Here is a 21,635-nt window from a genome sequence, read left to right as displayed (position 1 = left end):
GTGGCTCCTAAGCCATGGGGTTCCGCAGGGCTCTATTTTATCCCCTATGCTGTTTAACATATACATGAAGCCGCTGGGGGAGGTTATCCGGAGATGTGGACTGAGGTGTCATCAATATGCGGATGACACCCAGCTCTACCTTTCCTTTTCATCAAACCCAGGTGAGGCAGTGACTGTTCTGAACCAGTGCCTGGGCACGGTAATGGACTGGATGAGGACTAACAAACTGAGACTCAATCCAGACAAGACGGAGGTACTGTTAGCGGGTGGTTCATTTGTCCGGCGAGGTGATGTTTGCCCTGTCCTGGATGGGGTTGCACTCTCCCTAAAGGATCGGGTCCGTAGTTTGGGGGTGCTCTTCGATCCAGAACTGTCACTTGAGGCACAGGTGAACTCAGTGGCAAAGAGCACCTTTTATCAGCTTAGGCTGATATACCAACTGCGCCCTTATCTGGACAGTGATAGCCTAGCTACAGTTATCCATGCTCTGATAACCTCTCGTTTGGATTACTGCAATGCGTTATACGTGGGGCTGCCTTTGAAAACGGTCCGGAAGCTTCAGCTGGTACAAAACAGGGCAGCCCGTTTACTAACAGGGACTGGCTGGCGAGATCACATTACGCCAGTCCTTTTACAACTTCATTGGCTGCCAGTCCAGGTCCGGGCCCGATTCAAAGTGCTGGTATTGACATTTAAAGCCCTAAACGGTTTGGGGCCAGGTTATTTGAAGGAACGCCTCCTCCCATATGTACCTACCCGGACCTTAAGATCATCTACAGGGGCCCTTCTCCGTGAGCCCCTGCCAAAGGAAGTGAGGCAGGTGGCTACTAGGAGGAGGGCTTTCTCCGCTGTGGCACCCCGGTTGTGGAATGAGCTCCCCAGAGAGGTCCGCCTGGCGCCTACACTGTACTCCTTTCGTCGCCAGCTGAAGACCTTTTTATTCACTCAGTATTTTAACACTTAATTTTAACTTAAATTTAAATTATACTGTTTTAACTCTGTATTTTAACCTTATATCAATTTTGCTGCGTGGTTTTATCCTGGTTGTGCTTTTTATATTGTATTTTGTATTTGTATTTTTAACTTGTTGGTTGTTTTATGATGATTTTAATTTTTGTGAACCGCCCAGAGAGCTTCGGCTATTGGGCGGTATAAAAATGTAATAAATAAAATAAAATAAATAAAATAATAAAATAAATTCCCTTTTCTTCACAACAGTTAAAGGTGCAGGTGCCCTGCCCTCTTTTAAATCTGGTCACAGTACAGCTGCAGTATTGCTCCTGCAGCTTTAACTGTTGTGATGAAGAGGAAATTTCACCAGGTGTGATATGCATACAAATGACACCTGCTGAAATTCCCTTTTCTATGCAACTATTAAAGATACAGGAGCCATGTCCTCCTTTTCATATGGTCACCCTAAATAAGCATCTATCACCTTTGTGTTGGAGAGGATGTGAAATTAATGGAACCCAAATTCATATTTGGTGGGAAGGTAGGAAGGCTAGGAAGTTTTGGGATAAGATTTTTCAAGAAATAGAAAAATTACTAACCAAGAGATCTCCAATACACCTGAGTTAGCTTTATTGAATATGTTTATTAAAGAAAATAGATAAAAGAAAAAAAATATTAATTGGAATTTTGTTGACAGCTGCAAGGCAATTAATAGCAAGTAACTGGACGACAGCTTGGATGCTGACAGTATCTATGAGGAAAAAGAAAATTTGGGATATAGCAATAAACAAAAGAAACCTGGCACAGAAGTTAAGAGTACATAGACAAATAAAGAAAAGATAACTTTAGGACAGACTGGCAAAGATACATAGGGAAGGAAGGAAAGGAACCTCTCGTGCAAGCACTTGAGTCATTACTGACTTCTAGAGGGATGCCTGCTTTCGCTGACGTTTTCTTGGCAGACTTTGTAGCGGGGTGGTTTGCCATTGCCTTCCCCAGTCGCAGCTACCTTTCCCCCAGCTAGCTGGGTACTCATTTTACCAACCTTGGAAGGCTGAGTCGACCTGAGCTGGCTGCCTGAGAACCAGCTTCCTTCCGCATAGACTAAATGAAAAAAGAATTGAACAGAATAAGCAGTAGATTTTCAAACAGCAGCTTGTATCACCTCTTCCCCACTGAAGAGTGTACCCCCAGTTTCTGCTGACTCTAGCTAGAAACTCTCAGTATACACACACACACACACACACACACACACACTCCTCTGCCCGTTTGTCTTTCCCTTGTGCTAACTACTATTGATTGTTTTTCTGCCTTATTTCTTTAGCTGGAGTCATGTCTCCTCATCCAAATTTTACCGGGTCTCATTCAAGAAATTTAACAGTGAATACCAGCTGTCACAAGGCTATCTCCTGTCATTAGCTTCCGCTTATGAAACATCTACTGATCATCCTAGCAAAGGTATGGTCAGCCTGTAACCACAAGTGCAATCCTACTCAGAAGAAAATTTTGTCCATTAACTCCTGTCAGACATATGAGCATTTTATATATGATTTTTATCCTTCATCTTTACCAGGACTTCTGCTTCCGTATTCTTTCTGGGAGTAAGTTTGGCTCCTTTACACATTTTTTTTCTAGGGAGTTTCTTTCTCTGCCTTTGTATATGTTCCATTAAACAACACCAAGGTGGCACTATGGTATAGTGGAATTGTGCAATTACAACTAGCTTTATAACACCATTCAGAAAAAAAAGTCACACTTTCCTCATTAGGGAAAAAATTCTGCGATAACGTTGCATGTTATGGAAGAGGCCCTGAAGGATGATGACATCATGTCAAGGACCTGCAAACTACCATGAGTGAGTAGTCTTGAGTGCACAATCAAAGTCTCATGTAAGACGAACAAGTTCACAGACTGGAAAATGGCAAAGGTCCCATTAGGATTCAGAAGGAAAACTTCATTAAGATGAGGGAAATGAACAGGAGAGCACAGCAGAATACAGCTGGCATGTAAGCAAGTGGGTGAGAAGGAGACCCCATCAGGATGTGGCAAGGAAGTGACACATTACTGCTAATCAGACAACAGGCATTCCTGGTGGATCTAGTATATTTATTTATTTATTTATTACATTTTTATACCGCCCAATAGCCGAAGCTCTCTGGGCAGTTAACAAAAATTAAAACCATTAAGAACATAATAAAACGTCCAACAATCTAAAAACCCAAATACAAAATACAATATACATGGTATACATGGTGTGGTGTTGTGATGTACCTCAGATCTTCTACCAGGCTGCCTTTACTTCCAACACAAAGGTGTGGGGTGGGAGGAGGGAGATGCTTCTTATTTTGTGGGCTGTACATGAGTTTTATAATATCACGCAGATGCTTCACAAATGTTTTCTGGGACATCTTGCAAAACATGCTGAAAGAGTTTGTATTGCAATTGCCAGGGAGGGAAATGTAACACACCAGTTATCCAAGAGCTGCTTGGTCCGTCCATTGATGTGATATCCTCTGACCCTAAACACTTCACCTGGAGGTAAGTCCCATCCATGTCATTACTCTTGTGTTTGGAAATGATGTCGAGTGAGCTGATCATAATACTAACATCTTATGTGTGTTTTTTGTTTATGAGTGCTAGAGAAAGAAAGACCTGTTTTGGATGACACGATAATCAACGGAGGTGGGGGGATAAGGCAACTGTCCGTTGAGTTGATTGTTGTGTCATGAGGGGAGGAGCACACAACTTTCAGTACATTATTTTGTTCATTTAAGCAACACAGAAAACAACGGGCTGCTCCGTTTCTTATCAAGTAATCAATTGATTAAAATGTTGTGTGGAGGGCTCCCTCCCCCTGTCGAGTGCACTATTCCATTAGCCATAGAGTTCTCTGGCAGGAGCGGCCAAAACCACCCTGGCTGCTCCTGTACAGCTGGCAAAACTTGCAATGTCTGATGGGATACAGCCAGGGAGGGAGGGAGGAGCACCAGCAGCCCAGAAGGACGCCAGGACTTTCAGCCGTGCGACAGGGGGAGGGGCAACGTGTCGAGTGGGGAGTACTAGCAAAATAATGCACAGTGAGTGTGTTATTCCCCCCTCCATTCCCTAATAAGTTGTCCGAACTTGGCCAAAGAGAGAGAGAGAGAGAGAGACTAGGTGATAGAATTAGGAGGATTCTGCTTACATAATGAAAAAAAAAAGAGTTAGAAAGAAATACACCCGTTTGGCTTTAATTAACTTGAGTGACTCAGGCCATCAGTAGCAAACATTCATGCTTCCTTCCTCCATCTAAAAGACATTAGCAATACAATTTGACTGCTGCTATGCAGCTGTCCTGATCTGGAGTTCATTTCAACATAGAATAGAGAAACAGTTTTAAAGCAAAATTCAAAAGGAGCCTTTTACATACTACACTTAACCAAGAAGCCATGACAAATGGCAACCCGTGAAAGATCATGGGAAAATGTATATCAATTCTTTCCTCTAAAAAGATTAGTTTCTCTCTCTGTCTCTCTTTCTTTTCTCTCTAAAAAGGTTAGTATATCACTGGGTTTAAAACAAAACCAAATGCAGTACTGCTAGAACATGAAAATTTAACAGGAAACTTAATATTGGCTGCAAAAAAATTCATAGCAACAAAGTGGCATTATAGCCATTGTGCCATCAGGAAAGTAATGGCTGTATTAGGCATGGCATATAACCAGAATGTCCAAGGTTACAGAACTGGTATGTCTAAGAGAAGGTAGACACACACACACACACACATACACACACATATTTTGAGTTTCCTGGGCACTAATTTTTGTATATATGAGTAATACATTTAATATAAATATAAATAACATAGTATATATGTGGTGAGTTTTAAAGGCCTTCTGAAAACATACCAATTTACACAAGCTTTCCTCACCTTATAATTAATTAGGATGCAGCTCAGTTTTACTTTTCATTTTATTCTGTTGTTGCTATTGTAAGTTGTAACTTTTTACTTGTTGCATTGTATTCTATGGGCCTTGTTCAGGCAACACGGCAAGCCAATGTTAGGCCTCTCACCCTTTTGCAGCAAATGGTTAGTGAGCATGTGTAAACCATGGTTATGTAGGCACAATGGTTAGGAATGGTTCACACGACACACTAAATCATGGTTCACATGACAAGCTAAGCCATAATGTTTAGCTTAAAATGCTTAACTAATGTAGCTTAGTGTGTCGTCTGAACAGGGTCTATATGTATTTTAACTGTGGTTTTTACAGTACTTTGTTTATAAACCATTTAGAGATTTTATTATATAAAGTGGCATATAAGTATCTCTACCTATAAAGCTGAAAGTATGTGTGTAGGATGTATGTCTGGAAATGTTTACCCACTTCCAGATGAGTTAAAAACTTGAAATTTGGCATGCTGATAGGTCCGGTTGTACAATGTACCAGAAAAATCTAAAAACACAAAACTTTTGGTTTAAAGTATTTTTTAAAAGAGTTCAGTAAAAAACAATGCTTACACCTACAACTCCCAGCATGCCTTGGGCAGAACTCCCAGCATTCCTTGGATGGGAGGCCAGACTTACTGGCCTTTGGTGGCCTTTGTGAGTACATGGGTGGCTGCTGCATGTCTTTCACAACCCCGACTCCTAAGGTTGGTCATGAGCGGTCAACCCAATTCTACATAAAAGGAAACAACCCACATAAAAGGCAGCATATATTTGCAGTGCCGCCTCCTGCCCATTGTGTGTGGTTTTAAAATCATAACTAGATACAACACTGTGACTTTGAGAGGCCGAACATGCTCAAAGGCACCCTGTCCTGATATCACTGTTTTCTCAGAACCTGGGGGAGGCAAGCACGCAGGGGTTAAGGGAAGGCACTCTGCGCATGCCCATAAACAGACCCAATGGAGGGGGGGAAGTGCCCTCCCAGCCCCGGCCCTTCAGTACAGATGGAGCACTTGGTGGGTGAGAAGTGCAGGCCGAGGCAGTCCCAGCAGGGTTGTGCAGAGCTAGGTGCATCCACTGACAGCTGCTTACATCCCCTCCTTGGCGATAGTTCTTCTCGAAGCTCTATCAGGGAGCAGCTTCAGCAATAAGAGGATGTCTCAGAAGATGTTGGCACCAGCGGGCCACCAAAGGCATGCTGGGAGGTATAGTACTGGTATGTAGAGCGGCTGATTTTAAATAAAGTATGGGTGAGCAAACACCATCTCTCAATCCTAAATCAACTCCCACTTTCCTGACCTCTCACTAACTGTCTTTGTTCTCTTTCTATCTGCCTTGCTCCAGCAGCCAATAACCCTGCCCACCTTTCCATTCTAGCCTCAGCTATCAGTCATTCCTCCATTCACTCTTCTGTTTCAATGGTATAGTCAGGCTTTTACATAAAAATCATAAACCTTGTTCAGTAATTCCTGCATCTGTCTTGAAATGTTTTGGTTTAGTTATAACAGGAAAAAAATGCAGCATAAAAAAATCTCATCATGTTAAAAGGCCTTGGAAAATAATAATATAAAAAACTCACTTGGTACTTAAAAGCCATTTATGCAGTCACTAGGCAAGCCTGCCTGGGAAAAAGAAACCCATAAGCAGGGTGCCACAACTAGGAAGGCCCACTCTCCAGTTGTCTCCCACCACACCTCAGATTGTGTCCATAGATTAATATGTTATTCAGCATGCTTTGGGCAGGACGGAAGTTTTACTGGGCTTTGGTGGCCATCATCTGGAAGTGGCTCATTATCCTGGGCCTGAAGGCAGAGTGCCTCGGGCCAGCTGCCTTGGTTGCTAGGCACCATCAGGAGCGGGAGAGAAGGAGGGTTGATCTACAGCCCCATTGCCAGTGCCAACGAGCAAGCTAACCATCAGTCAGTCAGTCAACTGGCCAGCTCCTCACAGCCTACCTACAAGCATTGATTGCACAGTGCAGCATGGACTGTCTAGGACAGACTTCACTTCCCATGAGCCTCGGTGGCAGGACTCCCATTGGGCAAGTCAGGCACCACTGCGAAAGGCATGCCTGGAGTTGTAGTTTGTGTTTTCTGCGGGGACAAGGAAAATCATGACAGTGGTTTCTTCCTTAGGCCCATGCCGGTCCTACAAAGGGGGACAAGTGCCTGTGCTGGCCCCAGCGCTTTAGCACAGCCTCCTGTTGGAGCATTTGGTGGGCGAGAAGTGCAGGCGCAGTCCTTCAACCTGGCTGACCTCAGAGGCTTCCCAGTGCCCACCAAGAGCCCCAAGTAAAAGATGGTCATGCAGGCCATGGAGAGCTGCAGCTTCAAGGTGGTCCTTACCTGCATAGGGGGAGAGAGAAAGAGAGAGAGAAAGAAGAAACTAATTTAATCTGTTTTAAAGTTACCCCACAGGCCTAGGACTGGCCTACCTTGCAGGGTTGTCATGAGGGTGAGGAGGGGGGGAAACAAATTTAATTCATTTAAAAGTTAACTCACAGGCCTAGGACCAACCTACTACTTTAAGATGTTTACCTTGCAGACATATAACTTGGGGGGGGGGCAAACAATGCCAGGTATATTAGCTAGTTATAAATAAAGTAATTATAAAGCTTCTGCGCTGTTGATGTAATTATTAGTATGTAGCATGAGATTTTGGAACGAAAGTACATTGCCTTAATATGGGTATTAGTATTTGTTTTGTTTTTAATGATACTTAGCTTTTAGAAGTGTATACATGATGTATGTGTTTTGTACATTTATTAATAAATAAATAGCTTATTAGACAGAAATGCCTCCCTGAGCTGATATTTTAATGATTCAGCTGAAGTGTGGAACTCCTTGTTTCAAGTAAATGGGTTTGTCATTTCATGTCATGCAGGCCATTGTCTGCACAATGACTCATTGACTCATTGGGTTTGCATTTCCTTTTGTTTGTGTGTGTGTGTGTGTGTGTGTGTGTGTGTGTGTGTGTGTGTGTGTGTGTGTCCCCTGCTCATCTCTCTGTCTCTCTCTTCCTGTCTTCTGTCAGGGTGGAGTGAGAAGAGAAACAAAGATGCAATGAATACATTATGTATCATGCTCACACAGTAATCTTTTGCTGAGCTTTTGGTGCTGGTGGCTGAGTTTTAACTTCCAGTAAATATTAATGATATGTGAAAGCTCCAACTATGTTAGATCACAGCAGAACAAACAAGATTTTTTTCCCACTGTACAAGTTGTCAAGTTCCTTCAACCTGTTTACATACCAAGAACAGGCTTATCTTATTTCTCTTGACAGATGTACATAGTTTTCAAAGACCGTTGCATTCATACTGGTGGAATCATGAGTGAATATGATCCGAAAGACCAAATGGAGCTGAATTTTTCATAGGTTATATACTTCTCATTAAACAATTTGGATGAGTCATTGATAAAACAGACAGCTAAAGCATCCATGCCAATAAGCAATAGTGCTGAAGGCAGGCAGATCTCATTATTGTTTAAAATTGTTAATACTGATGGAAAGAATGAAAATGGTTTTATTTGAAATAACCATGGGTGCATAAAGGAGTATGATCCTACTCTTTCCATGCAGAGGGTAGGATGAAGAAGATCCTGATGCACCAGGCCATAAATGTATGATATGATGACACCAGTGACCCAAGTATATGGGCTATTTCTGTCAAGAGCAGCTACAGTATATGGTGGGACTTGGGTCACTCAGTGGCTTGGTTCATGCATTATGCCAATTCATTGGTTAAACAACCCTTCTGCTTTGCAACTGTTTTCAGAAACAATCTAGTCATGTCATCTGAACCTGGCACCCTGGGTTGCTGAGGATGAAACAACCCAAAGTTTTAATCTAACAACAAACCATGGGTTCAAACTCTGGGTTGTTTAATCTTCAACAACCCAAAGGGGCATCATGACTAACAATCCAGAAACTTGCACTTGACCCCAACAATCTATGGTTTAAACAACCCTTGTTATTATGTGCAAACCAGGCCAATATTTAGGGTGCCCAATTATGAATCGCCCCAAAAGAGGAAAGGCATCACTAAAAAAGAAGTCTAAGGATGACAACATTTCGTATACTTATTTATAGTTGCAAAATTAAACATGATTATGATTATTATTTAAATAGAATTACAGTAAAACTCACTATAGCACAGAAGACTATGACCAAGTGTCCAGTGTGCAGGAATGTTATAGAAATCCACAATGAGGAATTTGTATATTTGGGGTGGGTGGGTGCACGTTTTTGCACATGCAAATTTGCCCAAATTAACATTAGAAACTAAAGAAATCCAATTCTGTCGATGGAAGGATGATGGAACAAAAGGCACTTGACAATCTGCAGAAAACAGATAGAAGAGATTTTACGCAATCTGTACAACCCTACCCATGTGCCTGCCTGCTCAGTCTGCAGTCCTGTGGCTCACTGTGGATAGGTAACAGTTCTTATGGTTCTTTATCTTTAAAGTGGAATTGGACTGGATAGCTCTTCAAATACAGGACTGCCCTCTTTCTTTCTTTTGTGAATCTAGGCCTGGAGAATGTGAAGACAATAGACATAACTGGAAGTGGAAAACACCTAGAAGCAGCAGAGGGAACCTGAACAAGCTGGAAAATGGAGCCTAAATGAGGCAGATATTGCCTTATTGTAACAAATAGTAGTATACTGGTGGAAACTTAAGGTGTAATTGTGATCAGGAAAATTCGCCCTCGATTATGCTGACATTGATAAGCTCAAATGGAATTATAAACTGATACAACACAATTTGTTTAGCTCTGGGGGCCACATCAGAAATATATTGTGAGCCAAATGGCCACAGCTAACTTACAAGAGTCACAGGCAATTAAAATGTATAAAATCCACAAATCTGAAAAAAGTGGATGCATTTATTGTACAATATTCTTATTCTAAACTTATTTAAGACTACCCACAATATATGAAAAATGTGAGTCCCTGAAAAATCTTGATATGATTTTGTAGGTTTAGGTCCCATCATGATATACAGGGAAGTCTCTTAGTGTAGCCTTCCAGGACTGCACTACTCCAGGCTGCAGTTGGGAGGATTTTATAGTTGAATACTCCCCTATTTAAATCAAATCACTGCATGTGAAAAAGTAGCCGGATGATGAGAAGGCTGGAACCTGTCTTTGTACCATTATAAAGCCTTGTGCAACCGATACTGAGATAGAGTTCTTAATGTCACATCAAATGTTATGTTTAGTTATTTTCACAGAGTACATGACAATACTACATTTTATTTATTTACTTTTGTCCACCAGGGCTCTCAAAGCAACGTACCGATTACATAAAATCAAAACAGAATAAAAACAAAGCATGATTTTAAAACAAGGTCATCACATCCTTGTGTTGTTGGAACTCCCCTGCAGGTGAAAAATCTTTAACCCATCAGCTTTTCAAACTCAATTAACTCTCATATGTAAATACAAAGGAAGAACACCTAACTTCCCAAAATATGTTCACAGATTTCACACCTGGTACATGTATTTTATCAACTGGCATTTAAGAAATCAGTGGCATTTTACGAAGTTGTCAGTTACTTTCAAGAAGGTCTAAAGATGAAAACTTATTATTTTTCACATTTGACAATAAGAATAATGAAATGCCACATATCCATTGGCTCAATTTATCTTTTCAAGAAAGAGACGTATTACAGGTTTTCTTACAGTATGTTTTAATTATTATTTCATACAATCTGTATTTAGTCAATAGTGCATGGGGTGGGGGAGGGTTCAAGACTAGTGAATACCAGGGATTGACCATAAATAAATAAATAGCAGCAGCCCAATTGGTTGTATTTTAATTGGAAGTCTTTCATTCATTATTTTATATGGTAGAGAGAGTGAGAGAGCAAAAATTGTGACCAAACAAGCTACTTTTCTCATTGTTTCCAGTCTGATGATGGAACTTCTCAGGTTATTTTCAAGTTCACATGAGCCAACAAAAATGACCAGGTGTTGTGACAAGATGTTGCCCAGTACAACAGTTGAAAGAGGCCACTAGCAGAATGAAGTGCAAACTACTTGTTTATTATTCTCTGCTACCCCCTTCTGGAAACTAGTAGTGTCTGACTGTCATCTGTACTGCTGATGATTCGTCTGTAGCCCTAATATCTCTTACTTTTCTTCCTGCAAGTTTTGGCCGTGGTAGTTGATTCGGTCTTAAAAATACAATTCTTTCTGGAATGCTTCTGTCATCTTACGAGGATATCTACTGTCAATATAGCAAATGCAGTATGTAGCTTCTGCTGTGTCTTCCTTGCACTATTAAAGTTGTTATTGAAAAAGCTATAACCACTACATATGATTTCCCCCCCCCCCCCAGTCTATGGCCTGGTGGGCACAATTGGTAGACAGTTAACAAACTATAGTCACTTGATAACTCTGTTGTATGTGAAAAGAAAACTCTGTTGTATGTAGTGGTCACATGCTGCGGGGATGTACATAAGAAATCCACAACAGACCATGGCTTCTGAGTGGCTTGTTACACATGTGACTGGTACATGCAGCATAGTTAACAAACCACCATGGCTTGTTAATTGCCTGAGTGACCTGGTTTGCATGATCACCACAGCCCACAAATGGTGGATTGTGGCACCCATGGACACCAGGTTGCTAATTCAAGCTCCCGCCATGGCTTCTTGTGTTGTCCAAACCTGGTGAGGGTGGTTTGTTGGGGTGCTTAATAAACCACCCCACAACCAACAATAGGCCATGGGTTCCTGGTTAACCACCCCAACAAACCACCCCCACCAGGTTTGGATCACATGGGAAGCTGTGCAAATCAACCAGCAACCAGGTGGTTAATAAGCCACAATGGCCACAGCTAGACCTAAGGTTTATCCTGGGATCATCCAGGGTTCGCCCCTGCCTGAGCACTGGATCCCCTGTGTGTCACCTAGATGAACAGGTTTGACCCCTGGACGATCCAGGGATAAACCTTAGGTCTAGCTATGGCCAATGACTTATTAACCTTTGACCGTGCAAACTTGGCCTGTGAATCCCAACACTGATCCTCTTGCCTCCATTCTACCAAAGCACAAGCAAGAGGGTGTTTGATCTCTTTCAGATGCACTGATCTGTCCAGAGTGGGACCACAAAAGCTTTTTCTATGTGCAAGCCCACCACTATGCACAGTACACACTGGCTGTATAGTGCAAGTGGTTCATGGGATACGACTGAAGGTTGGTCCTAGAAATGAACTAAGCCTATTTTCATGGTCATCGCCCTCTTGATACACTTAATGCAACCCATCTATCATAGCCATCAATATCTATGGGACAGCGGATCAAATACAGCCATAGAAAAGACACCCTAAAACTAAAATACAGCTGCTTAGATTAGTATTGTTCCCAATCTGAGAAACTAAGGAACTGTGTGGTGGTCTTTCCCCCCATTTTGCTGCTGATTCCTCCCTGTACCTCTGGCTTATCTCCTTGCAGCCTGTCCTCTCTGCATTTTTCTTAGCCAGACTCCAATACCAGAGGTGAGCTGGTGGAGATGAAGGGTTCATTACCCTTCACCAGTTAAAATTGCTCACCAGCTCCACTTAAAATTGCTCTGTTAGGAAGGAAAAGGAAATTGAAGTAAAGCAAACAAACTAATATCAACAGGAAGGAATGAGTTAGGAAAAGGGACAGAAAGTCACATTTTTGCTGTACTGTCTATGGAGAAGGATAATATAAGGCCAGATCTACACCAAGTAGCACTATGAAAGTGGTATATGGAGGCAGGATCTACGCTACAGCTTTATAGCAGTATTGATGTGCACTGACAACTGTTGGGGTCCATGACACATTCCATATACTGCTTTTATAGTGTTCTATCCTGCTTGGTGTAGATGTGTCTTGGGCCCCAACAGTTGTCAGTGGACCTCAATACCACTATAAAGCAGTAGTGTAGATCCTGCTTAACACATCCACCTAGTTTACTGCATTTATTAGGCCTGCTGGCTGATCTACACCAAGCAGGATATAACACTTTAAAATGGTATGAAAATGGTATTTGTAATGTGTCCTGGGCCTGAACAGTTGTCATAACCATTATAAACCTTTATAAGCAGTAGTGTAGATCCTGGCCTGGTCAGGATAATGCCTCTAGTCCTTTGCAGCATGTTATCCAAGGGCTGCAGCTCTGCTAGATGCTTGTTCACCACCCACCCCACTAGCCAGAACCACAAAGCTGCAAGTGTTACCTGTTTCTAAAGATGAAAATCATCTTTTAAGAGAAATAATTACATGGTAATTGTATCCGTGCTAATGAACATCATTCAGACAACAAATCTTTCCTGTAGTTGTCATGCTGCAATTGTATTTTCAGTTCTAACTCCATTTAAGGGTCTAATATAATCAACATATTTTAATTTGTGCATGTGAAAAGACCTTTTAACCATTAACTTCTCAAGCTGGCTCACATACCACATCCTGACAATTGGTATTCATGTTTCGTAAAGAAATACGTTTTAGCCTTAGGCTACTTTTGATTTTAAAATCTCAATCTTCTTAATATTTTCCAGTATTTCACATGACATTTACATTCAATGCAAAATGTGTAATCTGATTTTAAACTAAATCGTTCTGACATTGACATCCATCCTAAGAAATATTTGTGTTGCAGTCTGCTAACAGACCTCAGAAAATGTATCAAAATAATGGCTGTATTTCACACTAGACTTAAATTAACACACAATATAATGGAATACATACATCATAGTTAGCACATTTCAGAAATAATTAGTTATTTCTAGTTGTTTGACCCTGTGTTCATTATAGTAAATACCAAATTCATCGCCTCGAGATCTATTTTGCAGCCATATTCTCACTACATATGAGAATCATTTCACAAATAGCACATTAAATGTGAAATCAGTATTAAGGGACATTTTTACATTGGATGTATTGGTGAAACATCAGGAATTGCAGAATGGGGAGTACATGAAGCCTTCATGAGAGGATAGTTCATTAACAGAACTACTTATTTAACAGGAGCAGAAAGAAAAGCTCCAGGAACAAATTAAAAGACTAGAACAAGCCAATGAAAAACAGCATCCAGATTAGACTCTAGGGCTGTAACTCAGGACCATGTCCTGCTTTGTTGGTCCTTGGCCGATGGCTGGTTGGCCACTGTGTGAACTGAGTGCTGGACTAGATGGACCCTTGGTCTGATCCAGCATCAGGGCACTTCTTATGTTCTTAGATATGAAAGTGGTTTGGCATTTGTAAATTAACATTAATTGAAAAAGGAAACAAAGCAAATAAGTTTATCTTGAGAAAACGGTGTAATAGAGAATGAATTTTTGATACAAGCAATGATGGTAGGAAAAGGTGATTTAGTAAAAAAAAAAAAAAAAAACACCCAAAAAACCCACCACCACTCACTAGATAACAAAACCATTTTTGTTATCCTACTAAAAGCTTGCACTACTTCCACAAAACAATGATATTCAAGGTGTTTTTTTTAGAAATTCAGAATGTTATGTGGTCAATTGTGAAACTGAATGCTTCCATGAAAACACTTCCTTGTCTGGAAAAGATGACTGTCAGTTTCCTGATGTGTTTGTCTTCTACGTTTACTTTTCTTAGATCCATGGGAGAGGGCATTCACAAATACAAACCCTTCCTTTCAGTCTTAAACGGTTCATTCCCAGAAATAGTGGCCCACCATGTGGTTTTTCTGAATGCTTAATTCAACTGTGATTCAGAGTGATAATTATATGAAATCATAACTACATGACCAAGCTGGCCCAGTACAGCTAAATGAGGCAAACTTTATTTTATTTTTATATTTCCATGCTGCTCTTCCTGTGAGGAGTTTAGGAATAGCTTACATTTAGCAATAGGCAAAGTGGAAACAAAAAGGATTATATCAAATGAGAGATTTGTGGGACGGACGCAAGAAATAAGAGACGACACAAGTGCTGGAGTTAAACTGGGCCACTTTTATTCAAGATCTGCAAAGGGGGTTCTCCTCAGGCATCCAGCCAGGCCTGCGTGCAGGCCTTTCTAAGTGAACGGGCAAGCTTTCCTGGTCCAGCAGGTGGCGCTCGGTTTCGCCACCCTGCTGTCCATCCCCAACCAGGGGTAGGGAGACCTTCCCTTGTCACCCCCCAACCCCTGCCCCCACGGGCTCAAGGTGGGGTGAGCGAGGTCGGCCTCAAAGGTGGTCCTTATCCCCCGGCCTGGCCACAGGGCTCAACACCGGGAGCCCTCGGGAGTCACCAATCACTGAAACAGTGCCTTGGAATCTCGCCATTATATTCCCTCTGGATGCCTTCTCTACCTGCCTTGAAATAGGTGACCAAATCGCTAGCAGCCGAATTGACCTAGTTATACTCCCCCGATGTCTCACAGTGTGGAGTAGGCGAAACAACTCACGTCCAATTCAGGGCGGGAGCAAAAAATTCCTACTCGGCCCCCTAAAGGCGACCCAAAGAACACACTGTCAACAGGGAGGGAGGGAGGGAGCCGCGGAGCACGAGGGCAAGAGGGCCTGGAGGGGTCAGGCGTCCCCTGATAAAGGTGCCCAACCCCTCCCAGTTCCCAGAGGCCCTGCCAATGCAGGGTGGCAACGTCTCAGGCTTGCCCCGCCCACAAAACCCTCCCCATGCCCAGGCTTTGCCGGGCATGGCAGAATGTGCCTTGTGGGACGGACGCAAGAAATAAGAGACGACACAAGTGCTGGAGTTAAACTGGGCCACTTTTATTCAAGATCTGCAAAGGGGGTTCTCCTCAGGCATCCAGCCAGGCCTGCGTGCAGGCCTTTCTAAGTGAACGGGCGAGCTTTCCTGGTCCAGCAGGTGGCGCTCGGTTTCACCACCCTGCTGTCCATCCCCAACCAGGGGTAGGGAGACCTTCCCTTGTCACCCCCCAACCCCTGCCCCCACGGGCTCAAGGTGGGGTGAGCGAGGTCGGCCTCAAAGGTGGTCCTTATCCCCCGGCCTGGCCACAGGGCTCAACACCGGGAGCCCTCGGGAGTCACCAATCACTGAAACAGTGCCTTGGAATCTCGCCATTATATTCCCTCTGGATGCCTTCTCTACCTGCCACAGGGGGCGGCAAGCCACTTGCTTAGTCGCTCCCCCCCCATCGCCCTAGGACGCCCTTAAGTCCCCTTTGCAGATCATGCAGAAATAAATCGTTACCAATGTCAGACAGGTGTACGCCGTCCTGTCGATATAGCTCCCTCCGGGCCAGTATAATCGAGGGGTGCCTGATGCTGACATCCCCATGTTTAATCAGATCGCGGAAGATTTCGCCATTGACACGGCGGCGCGCCCTCTCCATTGGCTTGATCTCACCAGATCGCCACGCAAACCTGGGCAGGACGCAGGACCAGATTATGACTACGCCAGGCCAACGCTGCCGAATAACCTTGAAGTCGGCAATCGCTTGCAATATTAGGGCCTTGCCCTTAAGTAACCCCAGGTCATTTCCTCCAAGATGAATGATGAGGACCTGTGGTGGCGAGGCCGTAGCTTGAAACAACGTGGGAAGGAGCCGTTCCCACCGCATCCCGCGTCTTCCAAGCCATTGGATGCTGGCCAATTGGCTGAAGCCCAGCTGGGTTCCAATTGAAGAGGTCGCAGCCCTTCTGCCGGCCCAAAAGACCATGCTGTGCCCGCATATGACAACGCGAACAGGCACACACCTCCTCCTGTGTTCTAAAATAGACATGGTAGTCAGTTAATGATATGACCGTATTATGACATTTTCCTGACATAGGACTGGAAGGCTGCAGATTTCGATCGACCTATGCTTTGAATGGTTTGCTGGGGGAGCTGTAGGCTGGCCGCCGTGGATGCTGCCCCAATCCGGAAGGAGTGTGTGCCATATGATGTAGCTTGTAGTCTCAACGTTTGCAATGCTGTCTTGGTTATGGACCAAAATTGATATTTGGTTAATGGTGCTGAATCGCTGTGACAGAAGAGGTAGCCCTCTCGATCGCCCCACAAGTTAGCGAAAGTATGCAATGCGCTTACCGGGCAGATGTCAGTAATTTGAGCACGGTTAAGAGAAATATGGGCACCTCTTCCCTCCTGGTCAGTCTTAGACCTCCTCAGCCGCAAAGTGATGCCATGGTCAAATAGAGCTAGGTCATGATATTGTAAGGCTGTACGTGACTGGTCATTCTTAGAACACGCAAGTAGCTCTGATATACGGAAGGCCCCGAAGAACGCTGTTACCACTACTGCGTGAAATAATGCTGCCTCATAAGGCAAATGACATAAGGAGAGCCATTGGCTTTTTAACCTGGCCAGTATGTCCGGGGTGATTGGAAGGCGATTATCCTGCGGCTGAGGCGAGGCCTTGTACCACCCTTTCAATGCCTGTCGTACTCGAAAGTCATTAGTGCTGTCAGGCACACCCTGCATCTTGGCCAAGAATGCCAAGGCGGCTAACTTACCAGCGATGGTTCTTGCAGAAAGGCCCTTCGCGTAAGAAAAGACACAGAACTGCAGGATGTGATCAACAGGAATGGGCCATACTATAGCGAAGCGCTTAGCTGCTCTGAAAGCATGAAATTCCTTACTTGCGCGCTGGTATGATACTCTCGTGCTTGGTGCTATCAATTGCCATACAGCGCGCTCAACTTCCAGTTGCCAATGGCCCATAAGGATGGGGGCATGGGTTCCGGCTGCTGACACGCCCAAGGTGCCAGGTCTCGGAAGCGCCGAACCTGCTGACGCGATAAAGCATCGGCTATAGAGTTATCTAAGCCGGGTATGTACCGGGCGCGGAATAAAATGTTATGAAGCAGGCAATGCAGGGTGAAAGCGTGAACAAGGTTCGTGACGTTAGTGTATTAATGACATGCACAGTTGCTTGGTTGTCGCACCAGAAATGGACAACTGAATTTGACAACTCTTTTTGCCAGATGTGAGCAGTTACAGAGATTGGGAAGAATTCTAGAAATGTCAAGTCAGTAGAAATGTTTGCATGTTGCCATTCAGTTGGCCATTTCTCCGCACACCATCTGTCTCCCCAAATAACACCGAAGCCCAAGGAGCCGGATGCGTCTGAATGAATCTGCATTTCTGCTTCTATCAGCAAATGTTGTCTCCAAAATGAAACCCCATTGAATTTGGATAAAATGCCAGCCACATGTGCAGACCCTCACGCATGGCGTCCGTCACTCGGACCCTGTGAGAGGGGCGTTTAAGGCCCCTCATGGCATCGCACAATCAGAGGGTGAACGCTCTGCCAGGTGCTACAACTCTGCATGCGAAGTTAAGGTGGCCGACCACCTCCTGCAACTGTCGCAGTGTAACCTTGTTTGCTTGTGAAATTTGGTGCAGCAAAAGGCATAGGGTGTGTAGTTTGTCGACTGGCAATCTGCAACATTGGCTGTTGGAATCTAGTTGATTCCCAGGAATGTTATGACCGTGGTGGGCACTTCTGTTTTTCCTGCGCTAAGGGAACCCCCAAATATGGCAAATGTGGGGGTCCGGGTCCCCGTAAAGGGAATGCGGAAACCGTATGTGAAGCCCGATCTCAACAGTTCAGCGTCTTGTTTGTTGGGATAGCAGGAAAGTAAGTATGAGAGGGGGCCCAGTCTAACTGGGCTGGGGCCCTTTAGGAGGAGGCTGCTGTTGCTGACTGCCATGCCGCTTCCCCCCCTGTCCGTCATTAAAGTGATTTTTGTTTGAATTTGCCTTGGGGCAACTGGATGAGGGGTGTGCGCCACCACATGCAAGACAGTCATGTTTGTACTTACATGGGGAGTGCAAGCACATTCCTTTAGAATTGTACTCCCAGCAAGGCGGGCGTGATTGAACCCCCCGCCCCGCGCTCTCTTTAGTGGTGGCGGGTTGATGTTTAACTAGTACGTGTCCACTGTCGGCCCTATCTCCTGAAACCGGTCTGGCTGGAGTCATAAATTGCAGCCATAGATCGTGATCCCTGATGTCCCAGTGTGCTGAATGATCGAAGGCCACCTTTTTACGAAATGCCTCGTCGTAGGCCAACCAGGCGCCACCTTCGTACTCCATATACGCTCGATAAATCATATCGAGGTATTTCGTCAGCACGAAGGCTTTTGTGGGGAAGCGCTGCTGTAGCACACCCATATAAATAAGGAAGCCAGGCAGCCAATTGGCCCAAGTACGAGCGGCTTTGCGCCTCCTGAGTTGTTCGAGCTCCTTCTCAGACATTTTCTCCTTTTCGCTGCTTTCTAATTCCCGAAACAGCAAAGAAAATATATCCACGTATTCGCCTCTTACAATTTTTTCCCGTGTTGCTGGTAGCAAGTGGTAGCCCAAAGGGGTAGAAGCACAGCCCTTTGGAAGAGCATTGCGCTCTGCCCCCGAGAATGGGTCTGAATTTGGTGTATTATTGCTATCTATGGTTGAAACACCGCCAGCTGGGCCCTGCCAGACTGTAGCGCAGGCGGTGGCCACAGCCGATGGGCTTGTTGCAGCTGAATCGGTACTAGTTGCCTGAACGGTCCCCCCCCCTATAATCATGGATGAAGGCTGTACTGCCAAGGGCCCTGCCCCCCCATTGTTGGCCACGGCGGAGCTGGTGGCCCACATCACCGGTGCCATGGGTTCAGAGGGGAGATGAGCAGCTGGGGCATGTGGCTGTGACATGGTAGGTGTAGGTACATGTGGCATTCGAATGTGTGGCCATGACATGCCCTGTAACCAAGGAAACCAGCCCCACGGGCTCATAGGCATTCCCGATAACATACCTGCATTTGGCGCAGTTGGGATGGGAGCTGCATGCTGTATCCCGTCCAAAGCCATTTGCGTTTGCGGGCCTGAAGGCACGTCCTCATTGATGCCGCACGTGCCCACCTGGTCAGGGACCGGCGACTGCTCCGTGAGTTGTGGCTGCTGTGGCTCGATGGCTTCAATCCTAGCAGTGAGGGATTGAAGTAAATCAGCCTGTGTTTGACGCCTTGTTTGGTGCTGCCTAACCCACGTTGTTTGAGGGTTAACTGCTGGCGCGGAGTCCGCCACCCCCCTGCCTCTCTCTAGGGCTTGCACTTTTGCAATTAAGGCCGCCACTTGGGGATCCAACTCCTCGTCGGAGGAATCATCACGGTGCCTTACCCGTTTTACCTGTGTACGGGGGGCTTTTCCCTTTCCTTTGGCCCCACCCAAGCCTTTTTTGGGAGGCATGGAGCTAGTATAAACTTGTTTCCACAAAGGGAAGCGAGGGGAGTGCTACTGGGAGCAAGGGCTCAGCCCAGGTGGTTGAGTTTAAATTCTATACCACCAAATAGCTGAAGTTATCTATGCCTAATACAGGGCTAGGGGGCCCCTTGAGCGGACCCCGGGGGATATGGTCCCACACGGCGAGGCGCACACACCGCAGCCCCAGGAGAGGACGTGTTGCCCTGGCAGGGAGAGCACGCGGCCAACAAGTAACCAGCGTGCGCCTCCACTTACACCAGCGCCCCCACCCACACGACCTTAGCGAGGGCAGGCCACGTCCACCGCGAGGAGGCACCCAAGGTGATCCCTCACAGCAATACGGGCCACGCGGAGGAAGCAAAATAGGCGCGAGGCCAGTGGCCTGCAAGCTAACGCAGTCCGTGGGGCTAGCTTGGTGGCTGCCCCGCCGAACACACGGACCTAGCGCAGCCTCCGCGGCACCACTACACCAGATCGTTGGGGGGTCCCTCCGAGGCACGAATGCAGCGTCCCGCCGAATGAGTCCGCCCCCAAGCCCTCAACTCAAGCCCCTAAGCCCTTGTAAAGGCAGGCCAACAATCCTGCTTATTAAATATAAGCCTGTGCAGGTCTTGCTATTCACTGTTCACCCTGCACTTTAATGATAATAATGATTAATGATAATTATTATAAGCCTATGCAGGTCTTGCTATTTACTGTTCACCCTGCACTTTAATGATAATAATGATTAATGATAATTATTATAAGTCTATGCAGGTCTTGCTATTTACTGTTCACTCTGCACTTTAATGATAATAATGATTAATGCTAAATATTGTGCTTGTGTAGGGCAACGGCCGCAGAAGGAAAGATTAAGTTATATTGCGCCCACGTGGCAAAAGCAGGTGCTGCACTGGGCTGGTCACCACTTAGGGGTAAGAGTAGGATGAAGGAAAAAGCGCCGTGCCCGGCGCTTGTGAGAAGGAAGAGGTTCGGACGGTGGATGAGGCCAGTGAAGGCCTGAGCCCGGAGAAGGCGCAAGCGGCCCGAGTGCAAGGCGTCGGAGAGAAGTAGGCCGCGGCGCACGAGTAGCGGAGGCGCGGGAGCGGGGCAGCAGCGGCAGCGGCGACGGCGCGAGAGCCGGGGGGAACGCGCTTGGCTAGGTCCCACGTGGCAGTGAAGGAGGCCGGGCGTGCCAGAGCAGCTGCCGCTCTGCACCGGCAGCGAGGCGCGTGCGCGAGTGAGTCGGAGCGCCAGAGGGGCGGGAGCGGCAACGGCGCGAGAGCAGAGGAGGCGCGGGAGTGAGGGCCGGCTGGTATGAGGGGGCCACTTGGCTAGAGCCCACGTGGACTTGGAGCCTTGCGAGGGCAGAAGCGGCCGCGATGCGACAGGGACAGGGATGAGGTCTCCCCGGATCAGGCGGCTGGCAAGTCTATCCCTCCCCACTCTCCGCTGTAAAGGGCGCTGGTGAGCTGCAGCCCCGTAAGGGAATGTGCAGCTTGCGGAGCGTAATTCCTCCCCCCTCCCTGTCACCAAACCTCAGGGCCTAAGCCCAAGCTGACGAGCACGCTGAGTGGTGAGGTGTGTTGGAAGCAGTCGACGAGGCGGAGGTACATGTAGC

At 45.5% G+C, this 21,635-nt stretch overlaps 1 protein-coding gene and 1 long non-coding RNA gene across 2 annotated transcripts in view; both read right to left on the bottom strand.

Annotated features, from left to right (window-relative positions):
• The window catches only part of LOC134398813 (uncharacterized), a 265,472-nt gene that overhangs the window by 52,178 nt on the left and 191,659 nt on the right, over positions 1–21,635 (bottom strand). The window lies entirely within an intron of this gene.
• On the bottom strand, positions 14,924–21,110 carry LOC134398803 (uncharacterized). The gene is made up of 2 exons (XM_063126330.1): positions 19,588–21,110; positions 14,924–16,558 (listed from the first exon to the last, which is right to left on the bottom strand). Exons 1-2 carry the CDS (start codon positions 20,018–20,020, stop codon positions 15,966–15,968), a joined length of 1,026 nt encoding a protein of 341 aa, XP_062982400.1. The 5' UTR covers positions 20,021–21,110; the 3' UTR covers positions 14,924–15,965.

The sequence above is a fragment of the Elgaria multicarinata genome, chromosome 5 (genome assembly GCF_023053635.1).
Source record: "Elgaria multicarinata webbii isolate HBS135686 ecotype San Diego chromosome 5, rElgMul1.1.pri, whole genome shotgun sequence".
Taxonomy (NCBI): Eukaryota; Metazoa; Chordata; class Lepidosauria; order Squamata; family Anguidae; genus Elgaria; species Elgaria multicarinata.
This window is presented reverse-complemented; position numbering and strand designations above follow the sequence as displayed.